Source organism: Neltuma alba, unplaced genomic scaffold, assembly GCF_004799145.2.
Source record: "Neltuma alba isolate B1F8T4 unplaced genomic scaffold, ASM479914v2 tig00011881_pilon, whole genome shotgun sequence".
Taxonomy (NCBI): domain Eukaryota; kingdom Viridiplantae; phylum Streptophyta; class Magnoliopsida; order Fabales; family Fabaceae; genus Neltuma; species Neltuma alba.
This window is the reverse complement of record NW_021636483.1, coordinates 295,265-319,633: the sequence shown is the minus strand read 5'-3', so window position 1 is coordinate 319,633 and position 24,369 is coordinate 295,265. Positions and strand designations below refer to the sequence as shown.

The following is a 24,369-nucleotide window of genomic DNA, read 5'->3' as shown; positions in this document are numbered from 1 at the left end:
TTCAGATAAACAATTTAGAACTTGAAGCCCTGAATAAAAATCAATTTTTCATAGAACTTCACAGCTGGGAACCATATGGGCATGCAAAAATGGATCGACTAATTGACAGTGACACTGAACAATGTTTAAATTCACAGTTGGAAACCATATGGGCATACATAAATGGATCAACTAATTGACAGTAGCACTGAAAAATGTTTAAATTTACTTTAGAACTAAGAACTCGGTGAAAGTTTCGGATAATCACAGCATGACAAGAAAGTGCTATTCCTCAAAGCTAAAGGTTTCTACAATTTGAAGTCTTCTGGGGCCACTAAAAGTTCTGTCACACAACATAAGTCTACCTTTCGTATAGAATCAGTAACCATTTAGGTACTACATAATTGATAGTTTGCAGACAATGTTGTATTTTAGGAATAGTCAGAATTCATAATATAGAATTTAATTCCTCAGTGTATCTTAGAGATGTAATTCCTCATAACTGACTGTTCAATTTCGATCGCCAGCATTCAGAGGTCACAAAAACAGAAAGAACAATTACAAAGATCAAAAGACCATAAACTCACCTGAAAGCAAAAGCAAATAAAAGGAGAAAAATTGGAGCAGCAGATTTACACTGCAAGAAAGAAAATAAAATAGAGGTAAATGTAGAGAATAAGGATAGTTACTTCCTCAGGGCAAGAAAAACAGAAAGAAAGAGAGAAAATGCAGTCTTCAGTAACAATACAAAATAAAATAGATATTATTTGACGTTTTCCTCATGATGAACAACAAGAAGAGAAACGTCACTAACCATTGTAGCAAAAGTGACAGAGATGAAAACAAGAGAAGCATTGCTCAAGTTAATATCCAATGCTGTCCCTAGAGCAGTTGGTACAACTGTGAAAGGCAAATTCCATCTGTGGCATTAGTTGATAGAAAAGTCAATAAAGTAAGTGGTTATAAATTTACAACAAAAGTACTGACACGTCGAGAAGGGGAAATTTTTTTATTAAAAAAAAAAAGTTATACAATTTTCCATAACAAATATTCTTGGACCATTTCATGTCAAAAGCATATGTGTGCATTCCATGAAGAGGATGATAATCTAAAAGATAAAACAATTACAAGAATCCATTTGTGTGTGTGCGCGCGCGCGTAACACACAGTCACACACACACGCACCCACACACGCGTGCGCATAAAGCAATAAGATTAGGATGTGATGTAAATTATGGGGATATTAGGAAAGATGAGCACAAAAGAGATATTGTTGTAAAAAATAGTTGTCAGTATTTTTAAAAAAAGAAAAGAAACTTCACCAAAATTCTGTTCAAAACAGGACACTCCCAATAGAATAAGATTAAACACAATGGCATAGAATGGCTGAAAAAGCTCTTGTAGGGCTGTAATAATGACATCATTGGATTGTAATTCATAATAATTCAATTTTTTCAATAAAAATACAATAACTTTAGGAGAGCCAAAAAAGCTTTGAAAGTACAAAGACATGGAGATCACCAATCAACCATAGTTCCGGAAGTAGATAGAAGATAATTAAGGATTAATGTGCCAATTTCAGTTCATTCTTTGGTAGTGATCAAACACGACATTGGGGATGAACACAGCATCTTTCTCTTCTCTGTCAAAGACCCAGTCAATGCCCAATACAAAGTTATTCGGCTAGAGTTTATTAACTCTATTCTGGTCGAAATATTACTGTCCACTCAAAATCTACAAGTTATCGATTCCAATTACTATGCTCATCATCATTTTAAGACAATATTATTCCAAGGTTTCGATAACATCTATTTATACTTGAAGAAAGAAGGCAAAAAAATAAACAAATAAAAAGAAAATAAAATATACCCAAATTACAAATTTACCTCGCCATAAGTAATCCCTCCAAGACATAGAAACACTAGTTTGGAACCTATGAGACCAAAACCAAGTGATAAAGTTTGAAAACACAGCTTGCATTGCAAAGTGGATAGTATTCATCAGGAAAGGAGCTGGAAACTTTCCCATAGTGTCACCTAACAGACTTTTATTGTACCTGTTTACAAGTCCAGCATAAGAAAACTACAGGAAAGTGGGGGGAAAAAAATCAAAAGATGAATTTATACATCGTTTGCTTGCAGAAGGAACTTACAGGTCAAAAAGAGGCTGAAAGTGTACCATAAAAGTATGAAAAACAATGTCTTTAGAATATCTGCAGCAGAAACAAGATTTGCTGAGCTTCCTCTCAATGATCCATGCCTAGCTAGAGAAACGGTAGAGTCACCAACTTTTTGCCTTGCAGCCCCATTTTCAATGTCTAAAGGAACATACTTCTCAGATCCATTACCATTCAGATAAACAGTATCATCACCCATGGTGCCAACACCATTCATATGCACACCCTTATGCTGATACTTTATTTGCGACTGATCTGTGTCCATAAAAGGCAATTCAAAATCAGAATCTCTGGCTTCCTCTCGGCTAGCATCTGCATTACTTAATTGTTGATCCAAATGGACCCTTGAATCTTCATCACACCAACGAGAAAATGAAAGCTCTCGACTCATACAAAAGCCCAGGATTTTATTGTCGATGTTGTCAGTATCCCTCAGGTCAAACTTTTTTGAATCCAAGCTCCCTTGCACCATTTCGATCTGTATAGTGAGCCATTTATGTGCTCTAGACGAATCAAGCCAACTGATGACCAATTGATTCACCACTTGGTACCAGATTAAACAATACAAGTTCACTCAGGTGCATAAAACAGCTAGCACCTGAACCACAGTTCAGGCAGGGGACCTTTCTTCATAATCAAAGTTGTCCAATCACAACAGAATAAACAAACAATTAGTAGATATAGTCGTCTTCACGCTCACACAAGACAGGCAGATATGTACGGGTTTCCTAAACCAACAGAAGCAGCTTCTCCTAAGCTTCTAGATAGCCACTCTGCTATAGTAGCTCAGATCAAAACTAGAAACGCCAACTTTACCTATACAAAAGAAAAATTCATACGGGGATGGCTAAATCAGCTTCATTCATATTCAATCATAGATATAGACTAGAATATTTAGCAGAGAAACCCGAGGATTAGTGTATCTTTATATCCAAATCATAATCTGAAAACCCACACCATAGAATTCGAAACTTAAGATCAAAAGAAATTTTTTTCAAATAAACCCCAATCCAAAGCAAATGCAAATGACCCAGATGAACCAACCATGTTTCCAATGAACAATCAACAACACATTAAGGTAGTCAGAGCATGAACCACACCAAACAGTCAAAGCACAGGGCAACTCACCTGAGAACGGTTGACAAACAGAGAGTGTGAAGGAAGCAAAGGAGAATAAAATGTGAAGTAGGGGGAGAGAGATCTGAAGGGAGTGTCTTTGGATCGAAGTTTAGGTGAGAAGCGTACAGTCAGAAGCGGTGTTGGTTTGGACGTAATCGTCTGATATTGGTGATGCCGCTCCTGTTGTACCTTCCTCAATCGATATCAGTGTTTCTTCGATGTTAAAGAGAAAGGAACATCATTGTTCCTTCAATTTGAAGCGAATAATTTCGCTCTGCCTTGTGATTTTTCAACGCTTCAAATTTTGGCCATGGCCCAGAGGCTGGGCAAAAACCTTCAAATTTTGGTCAATTCCTCTCGTGAGGCGGCAAGGTTAGGGAGAATTACAACAAAATGCCCAAAATTCCCCAACAATTAAAAATGTTAATTATTAATCTCGCTATTTTAACTACTAATGTAAAGGGCAAAATTGATTCTAAATTTTTAGGACAAATTTATACCTAAAAATTTTTGGATACTAGAAATTTTGACTGAAAACTTTTGAGACAAATTTAAACTTTAACTTTAAAAATTTACTATTAAATTCACTTGAAATTATAATTTTTTAACAATGAAATTATAATTCTCTCATATTTATCTTTTTTTTTTTAAGATAATCCTTCTAATAATGGTAGTTTTAGCTAATAAACTTGATTAGTAAGGATATTTTAGAAAATGCAATACCTGTTTATTACAAATAACTAACTTAACCTATTTTCTTAATTTATTCAAATTAGTTAACTAGTTCTTATATTACCTCTGGTTCTTAATATAAGACTTTGTTTGATTTTTATTTTAATCCTGAATATAAGAGTCCAATTTACTTTGTCTCTCATATTTATCCTTTTCTTTTCAAGATAGTCCTTCTAATAATGATAATTCTAGCTAATAAACTTGATTAGCAAGGATATTTTAGGAAAGACAACACCTGTTTATTACAAATAACTAATTTAATTTATTTTCTTAATATATTCAAATTAATCAACTAGTTCTTATACTACTTCCGATCCTTGATAAAGACATTGTTTGACTTTTATTTTAATTCTAAATATAAGACCCCAATCCACTTTGTCTTTCATATTTATTTATTTTTCTTAAAGATAGTCCTTTTAATAATGGTAATTCTAACCAATAAACTTAATTGGTAAAGATATTTTAGGAAAGACAATATATATTTATTACAAATAATTAATTTAACTTATTTTCTTAATCTACTCAAATTAGTTAATAACTCTTATATTTAAGATTAGAAGTAGTATTTAGGGCCGGAGGTAGTATTTGCTTGTTTTTATATTATAAATGAGTTTTTAATCATCTTCCGCTGTTCTCCAAATGTTATGTAGAACAGTGTTGGAAGAGCCATGAAGCTTACCTTTTCATATCCTACGAGGAGCCAAGGTTTGCGCATAGACAGAACAAATGTTAACAACTCTATGATCAAAAATTCTACCATAACCAGCAAGATATTGTTAAAAACTCACTCCATCTTAGGTATTAGTTGTGAGTACCTCTCCTAATAGAAATTAAAATCTCAGTTTGTCACGTGGTGATTAAATTTTATAATCATCTGTAACTTGTAAAATTTCATTGGGCATATTGTGTCGGCCCATGAAGAGGGATATGTCCAAGTGGGCTTTTTATGGGCTTAAACAACAGAAACATTGTGACACCCAAATACAATAATGGGTTGTGATTTAAAACTGAGTTAAGATTCTCCAACCGACCCAAAACACAAAAGACTCAGAATGTCTCTGCGTGTGTCTGTGTGTGTGGAAGTTTAGCCCAATGTTGTGCAGGGGGGAAAAAAAACCGAAGAAAGAAAGTTTAGCCAAATGTTATAACTGAGTATCCTTCTTTTTTTCTTAATAAGAATAATTGAATATCCTTCTCAGTTCTCACCAACTGTTAAACGACATGTCACCTGAAATGATAAAAATAGATTTGGACTTTTTATAAGCAATTTATAGACGGTCGTGTCAAGAAAACGAGCTCCAAAAATGTAAGAGTAGGATTGATTCAGTAATTAAACTAAAAGAAAATTTGAAAAAAAAAATGCATAAACGAGTGGCAATATAAATGCTCCTTCTGGTCCTTTATGAAAATTCTCTTATAATTTATGAAAACTAGATAAAATGAGTTAAATATTAAATATTTTAACAAGTTTTCAAAATTACTATCCCCTTTAGTCCTAAATGTATAATTGAGTCATTTGTTTTAATTCTAAATGTAATACCTCAATTCATTTTTTTTTTATCAAATCTATAATTTTTTGCAAATTATTATTATTGATTGTGCATATTAACAAAGGTTTTTATATGAAATATGTTTGATTGCAAATGATTAATGGTAGTATATCTTTTACAAATAAAGTAATTCAATTAATTCTTTTAATCTCCACGAATGAGTATTTTTTATGTTTTATGAAACAAAGTTCTTTTAACCTATTTATCTTTTATCGCGTGTAAAATCACTTTTTCACTGGTAATTCAAACCGTCTATAAGTAAGGGGAAGACAGGTAAAATGGAAAATCCATTATTTAAATTAAACCAAGAGTTAAAAAAAAAAAGGAGATAAGAATTTTTCAAGCAATTCATATTTCTTATCATTACTTTTTTTTTAATATCAAAATTGGTAATAAAAAAACAGGAAAAGGAAAAGACATAATGGAGGGTGAGACTGCTATATATTGACATGTGAGTCTCACCCGTTTGATCTTCATTCCCTATCTCCAAACAGTTTCAGTTTCTCAGCCTCCTTTTCTGTGTCTCTCAATCTCATTCCTCATTTTCTCTATTCTCTCTCATAATTTGACTTCTCAACATTATTTATTCCTATTCACTCATTTATAGCATCAAACTCTCTTTCTCTCTCCCTCTAGATCTCTCTCATTCATATATATATATATATATATATATAGTGAGTTTCACTAGCTTTGCTCAACAACCCATTATTTATTATCAGAATCCATATTCGCCAGTACGTAGTAGTGTGTTGGTTTGTTTCGGTTCAAAAATGTGTGATGGCGGAATTCACCATATCTGTGATATTTGTTTCTCTGCTATTTTCTCTCTCTTCTCTAACAGTAGAATCCGAAGGGAACATTAATAGCTGTGATTTGTTTGATGGGATTTGGGTGTACGATGAATCGTATCCTCTGTATGAATCATCGGACTGTGATTTCATAGAGAAACAGTTTGATTGTTCTAACAATGGTCGTCCTGATAACTTCTATCTTAAGTATAGTTGGCAACCCTCGGCCTGCAAATTACCAAGGTAAGTACGTACATGCTGAATAATTTAGTTTTGTTGGTTAAAAGTTTTAAATATGTTATACTCTTCCTGAACTCAACGTACAACTTAATTAGAGAGTTAATTTTGGTTCTACATGTAATACTTATTTCACATATTTATCAGTTTTTTCAAACTAATCTTATTAATATTTTCTCAATAATAACCAAGTAGGAGAGGGAAGAGGAAAATTAAGAAAGATATTTAAGGTGTTTAAAATATATATTAGCTAATTTTACTAACATCCTTAATCTATTCAAATTAGTTAATTAGATCTTACATTAAAGATTAGAAGTACTCTCCTCCATTCTCATTTTTAGAATTTAATGCAACATATAAACCAACGAATTAACGATGGAATTTGCAAAGTCTGTCAAAAAAAACCATCATTAATTAATTAGTGATGAAATTCTGTCATTAAACTAAATTGATTATTCATGATGAAAATTCCATTTGCTGTTTTTTTGTAGTATCTTGTAATGTAATTTTTTTCTAGTTAAAGTACTTGTTTAATTCATTAGTAAAAAATAAGTTTTGGATTTTTTTTGGGGGGTTTGAGCAGGTTCCATGGTGAAGATTTCTTGGAGAGGATGAGAGGGAAAAGTATAATGTTTGTGGGAGATTCTCTGAGTTTAAACCAATGGCAGTCACTCACTTGCATGCTTCATAAATCTGTTCCTCAGTCTCAGTACACCGATGATAGGACCGGACTTCTCTCCACCTTCACTTTCCCGGTTAGATCTTTTTCTCTTTACATACCTCAAATTCAATTACCATGTTCTATCCTAAAAGTAAAAACTAGCTATTTTGATTTTAAATATAAAACATCAATTTACGTTAATTTATGATTTTCTTTTTAAACTATCCCCGTTGTTGCACATATTAATTAAAGAGAATTTATATCAATAAAGTAATTCTCAACGTAAATAATTAAAATGGTAATTTAAAAAATCAACACACAATATTTATTTTTATAAATAATTAATTTGACTAATTTTATTGATCTCTTAACTCGTACATTTATGATTATTAAGAGTATTTCAGATGTATTCACTAAGTGATAGGTGACACAAAAGATAGAATTTAGTGTTTTAAGTTGAAGTGTCTGTATATGATTCCTCCGTTTTAACTACTGGTCTCTTTATTATATTGATTAATCATGTATAGGAAGAAAATTAAGTATCTAAATCATGTGACGAAAATAAAAAACACGATAAATAATTAGCCAAGAAATATTATGCTACTTTTATACTACCTCTGGTCTTTAATATAAGACATTATTTAACTTTTATTTTGTTCTTAAATATAAGATCCTAATCCATTTTGCCGCCCATATTTATATGTTTTTTTTCCAAAACAGTCCTTTTAACAATGATAATTTTAGCCAATACACTTGAATAGCAGGAATATTTTAGGAAAGGCAACACATAGTTATTACAAATAACTAACTTAACTTATTTTTTTAATCTACTCAAATTAGTCAACTAGCTCTTATATTTAGTAACGAGGGTAGTATAAGAACATTATGGTTATAGAATAGTCATTAATTATTAATCCTTGTCATAAAAAAAGTAATCTCAAACTAGTTAGTTATCTCCCACCTAACAGAAGGAACTCATGTATCAATCACATTTACAAAGGATCAATCACGCAACCTCAAGCTTAAAGAGAGGCTCAGCGTCAGTTGAGTCAAACAGCTTTTAACTATCAGAATAGGCTACATGCATGAATTACTTTAATCAATTTTAACTTTATTTAACTCAATAAAAATTAGACAAACGATTATTCCTCCATAATCTTGGCATTTTCGATAGGGTTAATTTATCAGCATATATATATAAATACTAATCATTTTCAAATTAGAGAGCTTGCATTGTGTCAATCCTTATGATTTATTCTCTGGTCAAATATTTGTTAATTGTGCATTAAAATAACTCCAGCACAAATATATGAATAAATTGCAGGAGTATGATGTGAAGGTGGTGATGAGTCGAAATGTGTTTCTAGTGGATGTGGTTGATGAAAATGGTGGTCGAGTACTGAAACTGGATTCCATACAAGCAGGCCAATTCTGGAAACAGTTCGATGTTTTGATCTTCGATTCTTGGCATTGGTGGCTTCATGCTGGTAGAAGGCAACCGTACGTATATCTAACTATCTTATCTACTCCCTCATTTCGATTTCTTTTATATAAGGCTTTTTTGTTTTTTAGATTTTTTTTAAAATATATTTTGCTTCCGCATATAGCAAACTAAATAACATTTTAACCGATTAAACCATTAAATCTAATTAATGAATGTTGTTGAGAGAGATTTTAAGATTTCAAAAATATTAACTAATTTTAACTCAATTTCTTAATTTATGCAAAATTGTTCGTAAGTGATACTATTTATATACAAAACAAAAAGTAAATTGCTAGGCCTGGTTGTTATATTTGCGTGGTGCTACTTCTGGTCATAGTTATAAGATCTCATCTATAGTTTATAAATGAAGTAATAAAAGACCGGAGGTAGTACTAGAAGTATATAATAGTAGGTTCTTAAATGAAGAGTTAACATTTGATTAAAAATATGTTTTTAAAAAGATTTAAGGATAGATTTATTACACCTTATGTATAGTCGTGCAAATGTACTTTTATAGAGGCCGGATATATTATTTTGTATTAGTGAATGGATAAAAAATTAAGGATAGAGAATGCAATTAATTCTTCTTTTATTAAGTCTATTATAAAGACAAAATTATGTTGTAAATACGGTCTTTGCATTATTTATTTGTGCAAAAAAATTAATTAAATTTTAATTTTAATGCAAATTGTGTTTTTGTAGATGGGATTATATTCAAGAGGGAAATCAAACACTGAAAGACATGGATCGTTTAGTAGCGTATGAGAAAGCATTGAAGACATGGGCCAACTGGGTTGACAACAACGTTGATCCTTCCAAAACTAGGGTTTTCTTTCAAGGTGTTTCTCCAGATCATATGAAGTAAGTGTAATTATATATATATTTATTTATTTCTATCTCTCAAATTATCAACGAAAATTATATTTTATAATAATTAAAAATTATTATATAATTTTAGTGGAAAGGATTGGGGAGCAGAAGGAACAAACACATGTGTGGGAGAAGAGAGGCCAGGAGAGACATATGGAGGGGGATCACACCCAGCAGAGTTGGTAGTACAGAAGGTTCTAGGAGAAATGTCAAACCGTAATTTAGTTTATCTTCTCAAAATCACCAATCTCTCTCAACTCCGGAAGGACGGCCACCCGTCAATCTACGGCTATGGCGGCCGCCGAGGAATCGACTGTACCCATTGGTGCCTCCCCGGTGTTCCTGATACTTGGAACCAACTCCTATATGCTGCTCTAATCAACCAAGATTAATCACCAAAAACATAAATGAATTCAAGTATATGAACTCACTAAATGTTAATTGATTCGTGTTGTGACAGAGTTTCCAATTCTAAACAAGGCGGATCTTATCCTACATGCTGTTGTCTTTTTATTTTAAGATTAATATTATTTGACATTTTGTTTCATTTAAGACAAAAAGAAATAAGATGTGATTTAAATTAATAAGATCTAGAAGCTAAAAAAAAATTAATAAGATCTAAATTATTTCAATTAAATTTGGATATAGTGTGATAGATATCGTAGCTAGAGATATTTTCCCTAGATTTTTTATGGTTTGTGCTCCAATATTTTAGATCAAATTCATGTTCCGCCACTAGTATGTTAAGTAACGATTTAATATGAAAGCTGAAGTTTCTCAAATTATTTTTGAAAGCATATTATTTTGCGCTCAATTTAATTTTTATAGACACGTACAAAGTTTTTTTTTATCGAGTTATTTGAATTTTTCCTCCCGATTTATTAAATGATGCATAATTGTAGAAGAGAACTACAAATGCTTTAGAATGATAATTTTATTTGGCAAAAAATTGATCACGACACTATTGAGAGATTTGTTTTATTTTCTATATCTCATTTTAATTTCTTGCAAGGCAGAAACTTTCTAAATTAAAGTGGTTGTCTTAGTTTTGAACAAAAATTAGTGTTAGACTTACTTGTTCTACAAAACACAATCTCTCATCTTAATCAGTCATTAGATAAAGCAGTTGGAGACTATTATCAATCATCTCACTTGAAAGCTACGCAACAATATGAATATGTGTGGAAGAGAAAATTGGAAAAATAAAGATGTAGGTCTTGATTATTTTTTAAGGACCCATATTGTCAGAAATTATACCCATTTTTCTCTTCTTTTTTTCTTTGCACTTTACTTGAAACGTACAGCAAGAGGTTAAATTCCCTTCAATAACTTTGGCCCAAGAAAATGTCTTCATCAAATTCAGTAACTATAAAAAAAAAAAAAGTAAAAAAGAGAAGGAAAGATATGAATAAGGCTGAAAATTAATATGAAAAAAAAAAAGGTAAGTAGATTGAAACTATATTTTTAATTTTTGGGGAAATCACCAAAAGAAATCCTGAAAATAGAAAAATTGTATATAGGGACTCATTCACAAAAATTGTTATCATTTGCTTATCAATTATTGTCAAAACCAATGCTAACATTGTAATGGGACCCTATTTATAATTTTTCTATTTTCAAGGTATTTTTTAAAGATTTTTATTTATTTTTTTCCCTCTCATTTTAATTATATGAAAAATAATTTCTTTTTTATTATGTCAAGGGAATATCTAAGTCCTAAATTCTCCTAATATCTTATTATTCCTTTCTTATCATTTAAACCAGTTTGAGTGATTATCAAGCCTATCTTATTGTGTCACTTTCATACATGGAAACTCCGCTTCTTCTATGAGGAAAGAATAACAATTAAGGATCTCGTCATAATATAAAAAGTGTTATGAAAAATGAGAAAAGTACAAAGATTGAGATGAGGGGGATGGAGAAAATAAGAGGAAATTGGAGGAGAAATTAAGGAGGAGTTCTCATTCACTTCATTGTCTCAAATGTGTGTACATCATCTCCTATTTATAGGACCCCAATATTGAAGACTAACCTAAAGAGTTACAAGTACATAAAGAAAGGAATTAAGCAACATAATTGTACAATTGGAGGTTATAGGAAATCAATACTTGAAACCCTTCAATTTGGGAGTTATAAGGTATAATGGCATTAACCATGAGAAGGAATCCTAAGGGGCTAAGGAGTTATGAACATCCACACAACATAATATTTACAACACTCCCCCTTGGATGTTCATAAATAAATATTATGCCTCATTAAAACTTTACTAGGAAAAACCCAGTGGGACAAAATCCCAGTAAAGAAAAAAGAGTACACAATCTACATTGAAGTTGTTTCGTTAAAAAACCTTAACAGAAAAACCCCTGGGACAAAATCTTTGCTAAAAAAAAGAGTATAATATGATCTTTACTCCCCCTAATGACAACATCACTTTTACTCCTCCTATCAACAGCATCACTCTCTATCATTTTTCATAACATCATTCAACAAAAATTAGTATTATTTGCTTATCAATTATTGTGAGAACCAATACTGATATTATAAATTAATTTTTGTTTGCAATTTTTCTATCTTTGAGGTCTTTTTTTTACTATTTTTCCTATTAATTACATTAATAAAGCAATTAAAAACCACATGCGAGATATTATTATAGAATAAATATATGGGACTTCTAATCTATTTAATTGAATATATTTTGCAAACAAAATTATCATAACAAAATCAATCATTTTGCAATCATTGATGCATTCAATAACTTGATCTACGGGTCAAGTAAGATACGAAATTATTTATTTTCTAATACATTTTTCTAAGCTAGATATGTATACTCAGATTATCTTATTCAACATAATATTTTTAAGCATTAGATGATTTTCTTCTATTAAATGCTTTTGGCATTTTAAATCCCTCAAGAATTCTCATGTAAACTTCATTATTTAGTGAGCCACATGTATAGGCTACAACGATATCTAACAGATGCATATTTCATTTTTCATATACTGCCAAACTAGTAATATATGCAAAAATTATTGCATATTTTCTCTTTTCCTTTTGCTTTTGGCCAAATTTCTATTTTCATATAAGAACCTCTTTGAAATCACGTGATATTATTATCAAAAATGTTGTCGACAACTTTATCTTTTTGGTTCCATTTTTCCTCTTATGACATAATTTATTAAGATCTCTTCATTACTTTTCAGGTACCTGAACCTCTTCTGGGGCTTTTTTTTTTCAACTAGTTATGTCTCAGTACTCTTCTAGAGCACATGCCTCCTTAATATAACTTAAATTTCATGCTCCTTTTTGTTCAATATAATTATATTGGAACCGATTAATCTCTCATGTTTCAGGCATGTCTCACTTTTATTTATACTAATTGGAGCATTTTCAGCTTGAATATGAGATATAGTAATACTCACTTAGGTCAGTAATAGCATCTGGCACATGTTTTGTAATATCTCATGGATACATTCTTTGATGAACTTCTGGTTCATACTATCATCTATATGAGAATATATACTTGATAATAATAATGCATTCTATATGTTATCTTTTCCAGCTACTCAATTTCTCTCCCTCATATTGGGAAAATTTTGTCGAATGACAATCAATTAATCATGCAGTATGAGTCTCCTCAATTCATTTGCTTCTTTTAGAAACATCCATTTTGTTTCTTTTAGATACAAACAAGAAGAAGGAGGTTTTTACCCAACATTCATTCCAATTTTTTATATCCATCTATATGTATATTGTGGTGGATCAATAGACATAAGCATTGCACATTCAAACTTTTAAGATGGAAAGTATTTGGCTTCTGACCAAAAGCCAATTTCATTGGGAGAATTTTATTGGCTTGATTTGCATAAATGTTGCAACATATCAAACTAAACAAGCCAACCCTGAGATGAAGATCTTGTACTCAAAAGTGTTGATCTAGCCATTCATAGAGGCTAATAATTCTGCCAGATCGTTCTGTTAAGTAGACTTTTCAATTATTTTTCTAACAAATGCATGTTGATCACTAAAATTTTGGGATATAAATTCACAATCTTTTTCAATAGAAATTTTCTAGATCTCATAATCTGGAACTTGTGCACTCAACATAATGATTACTCATATAATTTTGCAAACTTCAGGTTGCAAATTAATAATAATACATGTAACAATCTTATAGATGCATTTATCAAATTTATTAAATACTCGTATGGTTTACATGCTATTGGTATGGGCCCATATATCTGAATTTGATATATTTCCAAAAATGTAGAGATCCATTTTACATCATAACTAGTGATATCAATGTAATTAATTTTTCATTGAGAATAAGCAGCATATGAATTCTTGGATCATATAATATGTTGGCTATTCATGAAGAATCTTCTGGTTCTTCAATGAATGTCGATACATAATCATCAATAATTTGTTACATCATATATATTATCTATGATAATCAAACAAGCCACCCCAACTATACATTAATTAGGCGAGCAAACTTCTGGTTTAATGTAACAAGTTTCAAGTAAAACTCTATCCAACATCAACTTACACTTGTATTTTAACAGTCTCCCTCTCAAGTGTGAGTCATAAAAACATGTTTTCCTTATTCATGTATTTCAAAAACAGTGACTAGCATATAATAGACTAATAACCTCTATCACTTGGAAGTCCAAGTACTTCCTAGTTCATATATAATTATGGATTTTAATTCAATTTGGCTATTACTTTTCAAACTCTTTCGAAACCAAAGTTCTAATGTAGATCAATGGGTCTTTTTTTTTTTTTTTACCATTAATTCTTTATCTGCCCATAAAGGAAAATATGTATTAGTTCTTCAAGAACTATATTAATATTTTTACACATAATTCTTCAGGACCTAAGTAATTTAAGAAGAATAAGGAGACAAATTCATCTTAATAATATCGTAATACATAATAATAAATAGTTATAAGTATCATAAGTTTAACTTGTAATATATATAGAATTTACACATACTGCAAAGATGATTTTGTCCAACCAATCGAAATTAATATCAACTATAAATTTTCTCATGAAGTTAAATAAATTTTCATTTTCTCAATTCAAATGTGATATAAATATATGATTTTTTCTATCAAATGTCACAGCAAAAACTAATTTAATTGTAGATATACAGTTTTCTTTTATACTTTTTCAAAATGTATGAACTTAAAGAATTAAATAATGTTTGAATTAATCCAATAATCATAATTTTTTAAACTATAATTATCATTTGCACATGCTTAATTTATTCTCATAAACAAACTCATATAATTAAAAAGAACACAAATATAGAATATCTTTTAAAATAAACTTTCTGAGAATAAAGTGTAAAATTGAACTTATTGTCAAAACTTCTTAACATTAATATATATTATTTATTTAATTTGTAATACTCAAAATATATCTTTTGAAAAATTAATTACACATTGTATGAATACTTAACTTTTCTTTCTCAACTAATTTCTTGTTTAGTTAAACTCAAAACAATTTCAAATGCTCACAATAAAATTTATTGTCAATAAATCACAATAAATCATTCAAACTAAGATCATAAAATAGCATATAAATAAACAAAATATGAACAATATATCATCTCTTTAATTTGCGCACAAATAGCACAATAAAGTACCAATATCATAATATGACCATTTTTTTTTTTGGATATTCTATTGATATGAAAATAAATTATATTCACAATTCATATTCATAAATATGCAAGTAAATTGGCACAATAAATTAACATTTCAAAGTGACCAATAACTACTTTTAATGTTTATCAATATCTTAATATCAAATACTTATAATAATATATTTATACCAATCAATCACAATAAATTTAAAATTATATAACCTTCTAGATATAGCCTTCTGGGCTAATGATTATATTTTTCAATTTTGACTAATTTGAACATATTTCTCTGTAAGACATTACCTTGGGCATTATAACTACATTTTTATACCTTTCATAATATCTCTTGATCTTTTGATTTCATAACCAATTTTAACATTTACTTTCAATAAATTGGTACATATATTTGTCTATATGACTTCTGGTCATATTATGATATTTACTCATAATTGTTTTTGACTATAGAGGTATCAATATCTCCTCAATTATGGTTTAATAGCTAAAACCAAATATTATTACCTTTTAATTATTAATTCCAATGGTATAATGTGGGCATGCTCTTTATCACTCTTATAGACATGTTCCTTACTTTCAGTAGCACATAATCAATTTATTCAAATATTAGTCTTCAGGACTATAGTAAAAATATTTCAAATAAAGCTCTTTTATGCCATTTGATGTTTGAACTATTAGCCTTCAGGGCTTTGATATTTGTCACAATGTAGCCTTCAGGGCTTCAATACTTGTCACCATGTAGCTTTCAGGGCTTTGATATTTGTCACTATCAAATCATCAAAGTGTCATAGATTTTTCTTGTCATTCCATTTAAAAGCATCCATAGTGTTCTTTCACAAAAGAACAATTGTAAAAGTGATATGACTTCTGGTCATCTAATCACATATGGCTTTTAGCCATTTAATAAAATGAAATTAAATAATATTGTAATGAAATAAATTAAAATTCATAATCAAATATAAATAACATTATATAATCATATATATATATATATATATATTACTGCGATAGATATAAAATGACATAATATAAACCAAACCGATATATATAAACAAACAATAGAACAAGAAGTATGGAAAAATAAATAAAATAAATAACACAATATCACAATGGGGAGATAATAAAATTAAAATGTATAAAAAGAATAAATTAATAAATAACATAAAAGAACAACATAATATATAGCAAATATATAGAAAATTAAAATTAGATGTGATAATAAGATAAAAAGAATAATTGGGTAAGGAGAAGTTAGTAGAAAGTATTATCATATACTATAAGAATATATTAATTTACAAAGGGCTCATACCTCAAATCTTCAGAACAAACTCGTGCTGATAACGTGTTATGAAAAATGAGAAAAGTACAAAGATTGAGATGAGGGAGATGGAGAAAATAAGAGGAAATTGGAGGAGAAATTAAGGAGGAGTTCTCATTCACTTCATAGTCTCAAATGTGTGTAGACCATCTCCTATTTATAGGACCCCAATATTGAAGACTAACCTAAAGAGTTACAAGTACATAAAGAAAGGAATTAAGCAACATAATTGTACAATTGGAGGTTATAGGAAATCAATACTTGAAACCCTTCAATTTGGGAGTTATAAGGTATAATGGCATTAACCATGAGAAGGAATCCTAAGGGGCTAAGGAGTTATGAACATCCACGCAACATAATATTTACAACAAAAAGATTGATTCCTTACAGGTCCTTAATTTTCGTTCTCCCTTTTATGTGTGGGATACACATACATTACTCCTTCTATTATAAATATAATAAAATTAAATAATTGTATATTTATGAAAAGAGCATGATTTTTCAAGATAAAAGCACACAATTTACACAAAATTTCAGTTTAGTCTCTTGGTTTTATAAAATACATTTTTAATCATCTAAGCCTAACACTATTAGCGACGCTTTTTAATGCTACTAATTGTTATTTTAAAAAATTAAACCTAATTTTGAGAATTTTATTTGATTAAAACTTAAATTTGTTTTTCCATCTATTTTTATTAATGAAACGAATGGTGTTAAGGTTATAAGATTGAAAATGTACTTGATGAAAATTATATGGGATCAAATTAAAATTTTATTTAAAGTTAAAAGATCAAATGCAGTTTTAATGTATGAATAAAAATCAAAGTTAAAAGCTGTTAATTACTTTCAATTAATTTTCTTAATAGCCATTCAACTGAAAGGTTATATATATATATATATATTTATATATAAGATGAGAGGACATATTCACTCATTTATAGCATTAAATTCACCAGTAGCATTCAATACACACAAAAATAAAAATATTAACACCAATTGGTCATTGGTGCTCTTAACTTCAACTCATAAAATTGGATCTACTGTGGCTTCTCATAAGTGAAAAAGAGAGATAAAAGTAGGAATACACAGATCCACTTGTCAGTGTGAATCTCATGTGGATCTCACTCTATGTCTGTCTTTATCCAAATTCATTAATAATAATAGCAACATCTAAACACAAAAGAAAATTAATATCCTCTTTCTTCTCTCCCTCTCTCTCTCTCTATATGTGTATATTGCGAGCTTCACTAGTTTTATATATTCACCGACTCATTACCATATATCATCAGTTACCAACTTCTCTCTCCATTTCTCTTCATCTTTTCTTTCTGCAGTGTAATGGTGGATTTTGCCATATCTATGAAAATTATTGTTTCTCTGTTCATCATTTCTCGAACAGTTCACGGGAAGAGACAGTGTGATTTGTTTGATGGGATTTGGGTGTACGATGAATCGTATCCTCTATATGAATCATCGGACTGTGATTTTATAGAAAAACAGTTCGATTGTTCCAAGAATGGCCGTCCTGATAAGTTTTATCTCAAGTATAACTGGCACCCAAATTGCAGTATGCCAAGGTACACAATGTTGTTTAATTTACTTGTTTATTTGTTTTTTTTTTATTTTAAACGATTTCTTTCGGTGACTTAGTCAAATGAAATTTACGTTATTTGTATAAAAAGATAGTAACTGTTGTTTGCTTCCAACAGTTAAAACTACCATAAGTGATGATAGTGCTTCATAAAATATTGTTAATTATTTTTAGATCTGTGTGAGTTTTGTTCCATTTGAGTTGTCGGAGCACTATTTTTCCTGTTTTTCTTTCTTCCTTTGTTATTTTTATTTTTAAGAAGTATGCTTGAAATTGTATTACATTGTGAGGACTAGATTTATTAATTAGCAGCTTGATTTGAATTAGAAAATTATTTCATAGTTGAGTTAGGTTGAATCGGAGTTGAGCTAATATTGTATTGAAACTTGGAATTAGGCGAGAAAGCAAAATGGTTTTCAAAAAACTAAACGAGTTTTAGGTTAAAAAAAATTAAAAAACATTAAAAAAAATTTGACCTTCTCCAAAAAGCCTATTATATTTTTAGATTATTTATAGACATATGATGTTTCACTGAAAATTTCATATATTGTGATGTTATTATGCTAATAGTTAGATTTATTTCTTCCATGTCATCAGTTCAATCGCTGGTCGATTAGCTATAATAAAAAATATGACCTGTTAGCCCTTCCAAAATTTGATGTCTGATTTATTTTTAAAAATATTTCCGGGCCAATTAATTTTTATAACACTGACATATACTACCATAATATTAATATTCCAACTCTCATTTTCAAAAATAAGAACATTGAAATTTACGGTTTAAGTTGATTTTGGACCATTTTTATCTCCATTTTATCAAAATACCACTATTTTATATAAGATGCTGCATAATTGAATGAGACATCTGACTTAAGTCTTTCAATATCTTGGGGTCCACTTGTTAGTTAAATATAGTAAATTGAATCTTGCAAGAAATGAATTTGTATCAAAAAAAAGAGAGGCTTTACTTGTCGTTGAAGACACCTAAAGGGACTAACCAACTCAATCATAAAAGAATAATTAATAGAAAAAAGAAGAAAACTCTGTATTGGTTTGGTCTATCCCTTTATCCATGAAAGTTTTAATCTCTTGGATATAACTGAAATAAAGACTGCAATAAAAGATTTTATTATAATTAAAAAACATATGTAATAAATAATATTCATCAAAACTGATTTGTAACAAGAATGCTCCATGTTGTGCCATAAGAAAACCTTTTAGATAAAATGACAATGAGGTTATTTTCTTAATAGCCAAATACATTAATTTTGTTCCTTTTACAAAATTGAAATAAAGAATTAATTTTTCTCTAATATCTCACCAAGTTCTAAGTACCAACCTATGTGTTATGTGTAGTTATATATAATACGTTGCGAGGCTGCTTTCATGAGTTTTGTCCTGAAATAGAGAGCACATGGCAACGTATGAATTGGGTTCTTTGTTGTCTATTAACAATAATTTATACCATCGGGTTGCTACATATGCCCTGGACACATCTAAACTGTTGATATTAAATTTGAATTAGTCCATACTTTTTATATCTGGCTATCTTAAATTTATCCTACATAAGTCATACTTCTAAATTATTTTTTTATTCCATATTTTTCTTTTTTAAAATAAACATACTTTTACAAAAAAGTTGTCTAACCACTCGTGTGTCTGCAGGTTAAATCTAGATGGTATAAATATGATGTTTACTACCCCAAAGCAGTAAGAAAAGTCCCATAATGAAACAATTGCATGTTGAGAATGGCTTAGTTAACAATTAAGCTCCATAATTAATTACCTGAGCTGATAATAATTAAAGTCCGAATGTTATGTTTAATTAATTATTAAATAAGCAGGTTCAATGGTGAAGATTTCTTGGAGAGAATGAGAGGCAAAAGTATAATGTTGTGGGATTCGTTGCTGGGTTGATCTCAATGGTTTTAAATGAAGTCAAATAAGTCAATGCATGTTTAGTTCAATCTGTTTGATGATCTTCTCTTATATAAATTGGAATCATAATTATTGATGTTCAATCTTCATGATTTGTCTTGAATGTGCCTCAATATACACCATGTCAGGACGACTTCTCTCCACCTTCATTTCTTGGTTAGATCTCTTTCCCTTTTCTTATCTCAATCAAATATTGGTTCACAACTTCTCAATGTGTGTGATATTATAAATGCATTCGGTGTAGAAATTTTTTTTATATCGAATCTAAAACGGTGTGAAAAGTTCAAATGCAAAACCAGTAAATAGAAAACCTTTTTAATAAAAGGCCTTTGTACACGGGAGTCCATTTTAATCACAAGTTTATATTTAATTAATATGCTATCGGAAGAGCTACTTGAAAGAGAAGCCTTATAAGATCTTGGATTTCTCAACCCTAGTAGTTAGTTCTCGGGATGTGATTCTCTTAGAGACTTGCGCTTGCTACACAATATATCTTGAATACACGAGAGTATGTATTTTGTATGTATTTGATACTATCATATGATATTACTAAAATGTTATTAATATCGATTGAGGGCAGTTTTTTGAATGAGATTTTTTATCCATAAAGTTTGAAACAGAGACCCTATTTAAAAGAATTTGAGTCTTTTTCACTCAATCCAACCATCGTTGGTTTATATATACCCAAAGTAAATGTATATATACTAATAATTTTAGCTAGTACAATAGCCAATCAAGTAGGATTTTATAACATATCTTGTAATTAATTTTAATTGTGTAGGAGGATTGAGATATTGAGCTTAAGGGAGTTGAATATTGTTGATGCTAATTAAAAATATAGATATTATTAGAAAAGTATTGGTCAGGAGTCCATATCACAACTAGTTAGGTAGGCATAAAAGCAGAAGAAGCAGATTACCTTTTCCCCCTTTAAATACTCGACCAAAGGGACAAAGAGTTTAAAAAAAGTCCGTTAATTATTGATTAATTAGCATAACTACTAATCATTGCTTAAATATTAGATATTGTTATTATGTCATTGAACAGAGTCTGGTATCATCACCATTATCATCATTATACTACTCTGGTCCTAAATATAAGACTTCTTTTGTAGTGTAATTTACACTACAAAAGAGGTATTATATTTAGAGTCGGAGGAGTATTTTGTATGTATTTGATAATATCATATGATATTAGTAAAATCTTATTAACTTCGGTTGAGAGTAGTATTTTGAATGAGATTTTTTTATCTACAATGTTTAAAACAGATACCCTATTTAAAAGAATTTGAGTCTTCTTCACTCAATCCAACCATCGTTGGTTTATATATACACAAAGTAAACGTATATCTACTTACTTAATTTTTAGGTTATACAATATCCAATCAAGTAGGATTTTATAACATGGCTTGTAATTAATTTTAATTGTGTAGGAGAATTGAGATTAGAATTGGATTAGAAGTTTCATGGATGCATTATTGGACACGCAGTTTGTGATTGAGATGGCTCATCAGAATCCTCTTTAGTGACTATTCCAGTCTGGTGGGGCCTATATGTCAAGTAATTAACGTTATATATGTCGGTTTTGTAACACACACACACACACACACATATTTATATATAGGTGCTCGTTGATATTTGGATCTGGGTCACGAGTAACACAGTGAACTTATTACGCCTAAACTTCATAATTAGAGCCAACAACAAATTATATAAAATTTATCCTTTTGTTGCTTTTGAAGTTACCGGTAGACATTAAAAACTCGGGGTTACAAATAGGATTAAATTTAGGATTTTTCATTTATAAGGGAGCTTTCGTGTCATTAAGTTATGGGATGATTGACCTTGGGATTTGATGATTTTAAGTTGCATTGATTAAATTTTTACAGTGTGATGGGTAATAAAATGCAGGAGTATAATGTGAAGGTGATGATGAGTCGCAACGTATTTCTGGTGGACCTGGTTGAGGAAAGTATTGGTCGAGTATTGAAACTGGATTCCATTGAATCTGGCAATAAAGATTGGGAAGGCATTGATGTTTTGATTTTCGATTCTTGGCATTGGTGGCTTCATACCGGAAGGAAACAACCGTAAGTCTATACAAAACCCTATTTCTACGAAGCTCGATACCCTTTTCAAACCCCGTAAATAAAAAGGAAAAATATTAAGATCGGACAATGTTTGAATATAACCTGATCGTATCAAATACCAGATATAGTCACATATAACAAAGAGATGATCTCTTCCTTTATTTTATTTTATTTTTGTTTTTTTTGGCTATGTTGGCTTGTGTAATTATAAATTGTTAATTACTTTTTAACTGTAATTTGTGTCATATATGTGTGTATGTGTGTGTGAAGGTGGGATTTCATTCAAGAGGGGAATAAAACGTACAAGGATATGGATCGGTTGGTGGCATATGAGAAGGCATTGAAAACATGGACCAATTGGGTCGACAGCAACGTTGATCCTTCAAAAACTAAGGTTTTCTTTCAAGGCGTGTCTCCAGATCATATGGAGTAAGCAAGTAGTTATATACTTATTCGGTTCCTTAATATAAGACCCACTTTGTAGTACAAATTGTATTATAAAATGGGTCTTATATTAAGAACCGGGATGAATATATATGTTTTCTCCTGATCATTATGCATGTTGTTATGCATCAATCAATTCATTTAATTTACCATTGAATGAGCCTCTGCTAGACTTCGTTAAAAATATAAGAACAATTATTCGGTTTGAGATTACAGGCGAAACCGCTAATTCTTATACAAGAAAGCTAACTTTCATGCCATTAAATAATAAGGACATTTATTTTTGTGATACTACCTTCTATCATTAGTATAAGAGCTAGTTAACTAATTTGAATAGATTAAGAAAATTAGTTAAGTTAGTAATTTATAATAAATAAGTATTGTTTTTTTACAATATTCTTGCTAATCAAGTGTATTAGCTAGAGCTACCATTATTATAAGGATTATCTCGAGAAAAAATGGATAAATATGAGAAATAAAGTGGATTGAGATCTTATAATTAGAATAAAAAAATTAAACTAATTAATATGAGAGACAAAGTGGATTGAGATCTTATAATTAGAATAAAAAAATTAAACTAATTATTATATTTAATTACATTCTATGCATGCATTTTACATTTAGCACGATCAACACTTTAGAATTTTTTTAACAAAAAAGAAAAAAGAAAAATTAAAGAGGGGTCCCTTGATTATGGCCCAATAAAAATTATGGGCCTCTTTTTTGCATGTACATGTGGGTGCATATATATTCCGTTTGCGAAATAATGACATTCACACACACAACTTTACCAGGTTCGATTTCTTAAATTATTTTTGTCTAAAGTGAAAAGGGATATAACCATACCTGTGGGCCCCGCTTTTATGAGATTCACTAGGTAAAAAAGTGAGAGGCCTATTATTATGCTGCGTTTATGTCTCTCTTTTTTGCTTAATTACATTATGATAACGTTGTAATTGAATTTTAGCGGAAAGGAATGGGGAGAAGTAAGAGCAAAGTCATGTGCAAATGAAGAGAGGCCACTGGAAGGACACAAGAAGTATCCAGGAGGAAGCCACCCAACAGAGTTAGTGGTAGAGAGAGTTCTGAAAGAAATGTCAAACCCTAATTTAGTTTATCTGCTCAACATCACCACTTTCTCTCAGCTCCGAAAAGACGGCCACCCTTCCGTCTACGGCCACGGTGGCCACCGTGGCATGGACTGTACCCACTGGTGCCTCCCCGGTGTTCCTGATACTTGGAATCAACTCTTGTATGCTGCCCTCGTCTACCAAAATTATCATTATTTAATATAATTCATTCATATTTCTATCTATATATCAAAAGAAATTTTTACATATATATATTTCTGATTGTATTTTTCTCCTTTTTTTTTAAATTTTCTTCATTGAATTCGTGTGTTTGTTCGACTTAATTCTGAAGGTGAAATTGCTCGACTTTAATTTTCTTTATTTTCTCTCTGAATAATCACTTTCTCATCAAATTAATGTTATTGCCTTTTTAATTTAGTCTTCTAATCAAAATAATCCCTTGAAAGAGAGAATGCATAAATTGTTGATGCTTCGTAAAAGAATAATTTCAATCGGAACAAAATGTTGAGATTAAATTGCGACGTTTTCTCACAAATGCTTTAATTTGATTTGCTTATTTTTATAAATTATTTCTTCATTTTTATAATTAGCGGACATATATTCCATGACGTAGACATCTCAGAAGTCAGTTTCAATGCTTT

At 30.0% G+C, this 24,369-nt stretch overlaps 2 protein-coding genes across 7 annotated transcripts in view; one reads left to right on the top strand and one right to left on the bottom strand.

Annotated features, from left to right (window-relative positions):
• The window catches only part of LOC114718945 (probable sugar phosphate/phosphate translocator At1g06470), a 38,552-nt gene extending 35,146 nt beyond the window's left edge, over positions 1 to 3,406 (bottom strand). For 3 of the 5 annotated variants that reach the window (XM_028904387.1, XM_028904386.1, XM_028904385.1), the window contains exons 1-5: positions 3,284 to 3,406; positions 2,158 to 2,971; positions 1,866 to 2,035; positions 794 to 879; positions 567 to 616 (exon numbers count right to left, since the gene is read on the bottom strand). In XM_028904387.1, coding sequence (XP_028760220.1) covers positions 567 to 616; positions 794 to 879; positions 1,866 to 2,035; positions 2,158 to 2,627 — 776 coding nt within the window. In that variant the 5' untranslated portion in view covers positions 2,628 to 2,971; positions 3,284 to 3,406. Of the gene's footprint in view, positions 1 to 566; positions 617 to 793; positions 900 to 1,865; positions 2,036 to 2,157; positions 2,972 to 3,283 lie in introns of those variants that run through there. The other 2 variants (XM_028904389.1, XM_028904390.1) reach the window with 2 other exon arrangements.
• A 2,832-nt stretch (positions 3,407 to 6,238) lies between these two features.
• Positions 6,239 to 23,970, top strand: LOC114718948 (protein trichome birefringence-like 43). Of its 2 annotated transcripts, none has more exons than XM_028904394.1 (5): positions 6,239 to 6,587; positions 7,165 to 7,336; positions 8,567 to 8,742; positions 22,464 to 22,622; positions 23,605 to 23,970. In XM_028904394.1, exons 1-5 carry the CDS (start codon positions 6,334 to 6,336, stop codon positions 23,930 to 23,932), a joined length of 1,089 nt encoding a protein of 362 aa, XP_028760227.1. In that variant the 5' UTR covers positions 6,239 to 6,333; the 3' UTR covers positions 23,933 to 23,970. The 2 variants fall into 2 exon arrangements, with proteins under 2 accessions (XP_028760227.1, XP_028760228.1); XM_028904395.1 differs by lacking the exons at positions 22,464 to 22,622; positions 23,605 to 23,970 and adding exons at positions 9,428 to 9,586; positions 9,684 to 10,147 and having other exon boundaries at positions 6,242 to 6,587.
• Positions 23,971 to 24,369: the final 399 nt, after the last annotated feature.

Excerpts from the sequence above, each read along its gene's own strand:
- LOC114718948 (XM_028904394.1), top strand. The coding sequence starts at position 6,334 with ATGGCGGAATTCACCATATCTGTGATATTTGTTTCTCTGCTATTTTCT. Across the intron at positions 6,588-7,164 it reads TCGGCCTGCAAATTACCAAG|GTTCCATGGTGAAGATTTCT; the intron begins GTAAGTACGTAC and ends GGGTTTGAGCAG. Across the intron at positions 22,623-23,604 it reads GTGTCTCCAGATCATATGGA|CGGAAAGGAATGGGGAGAAG; the intron begins GTAAGCAAGTAG and ends ATTGAATTTTAG.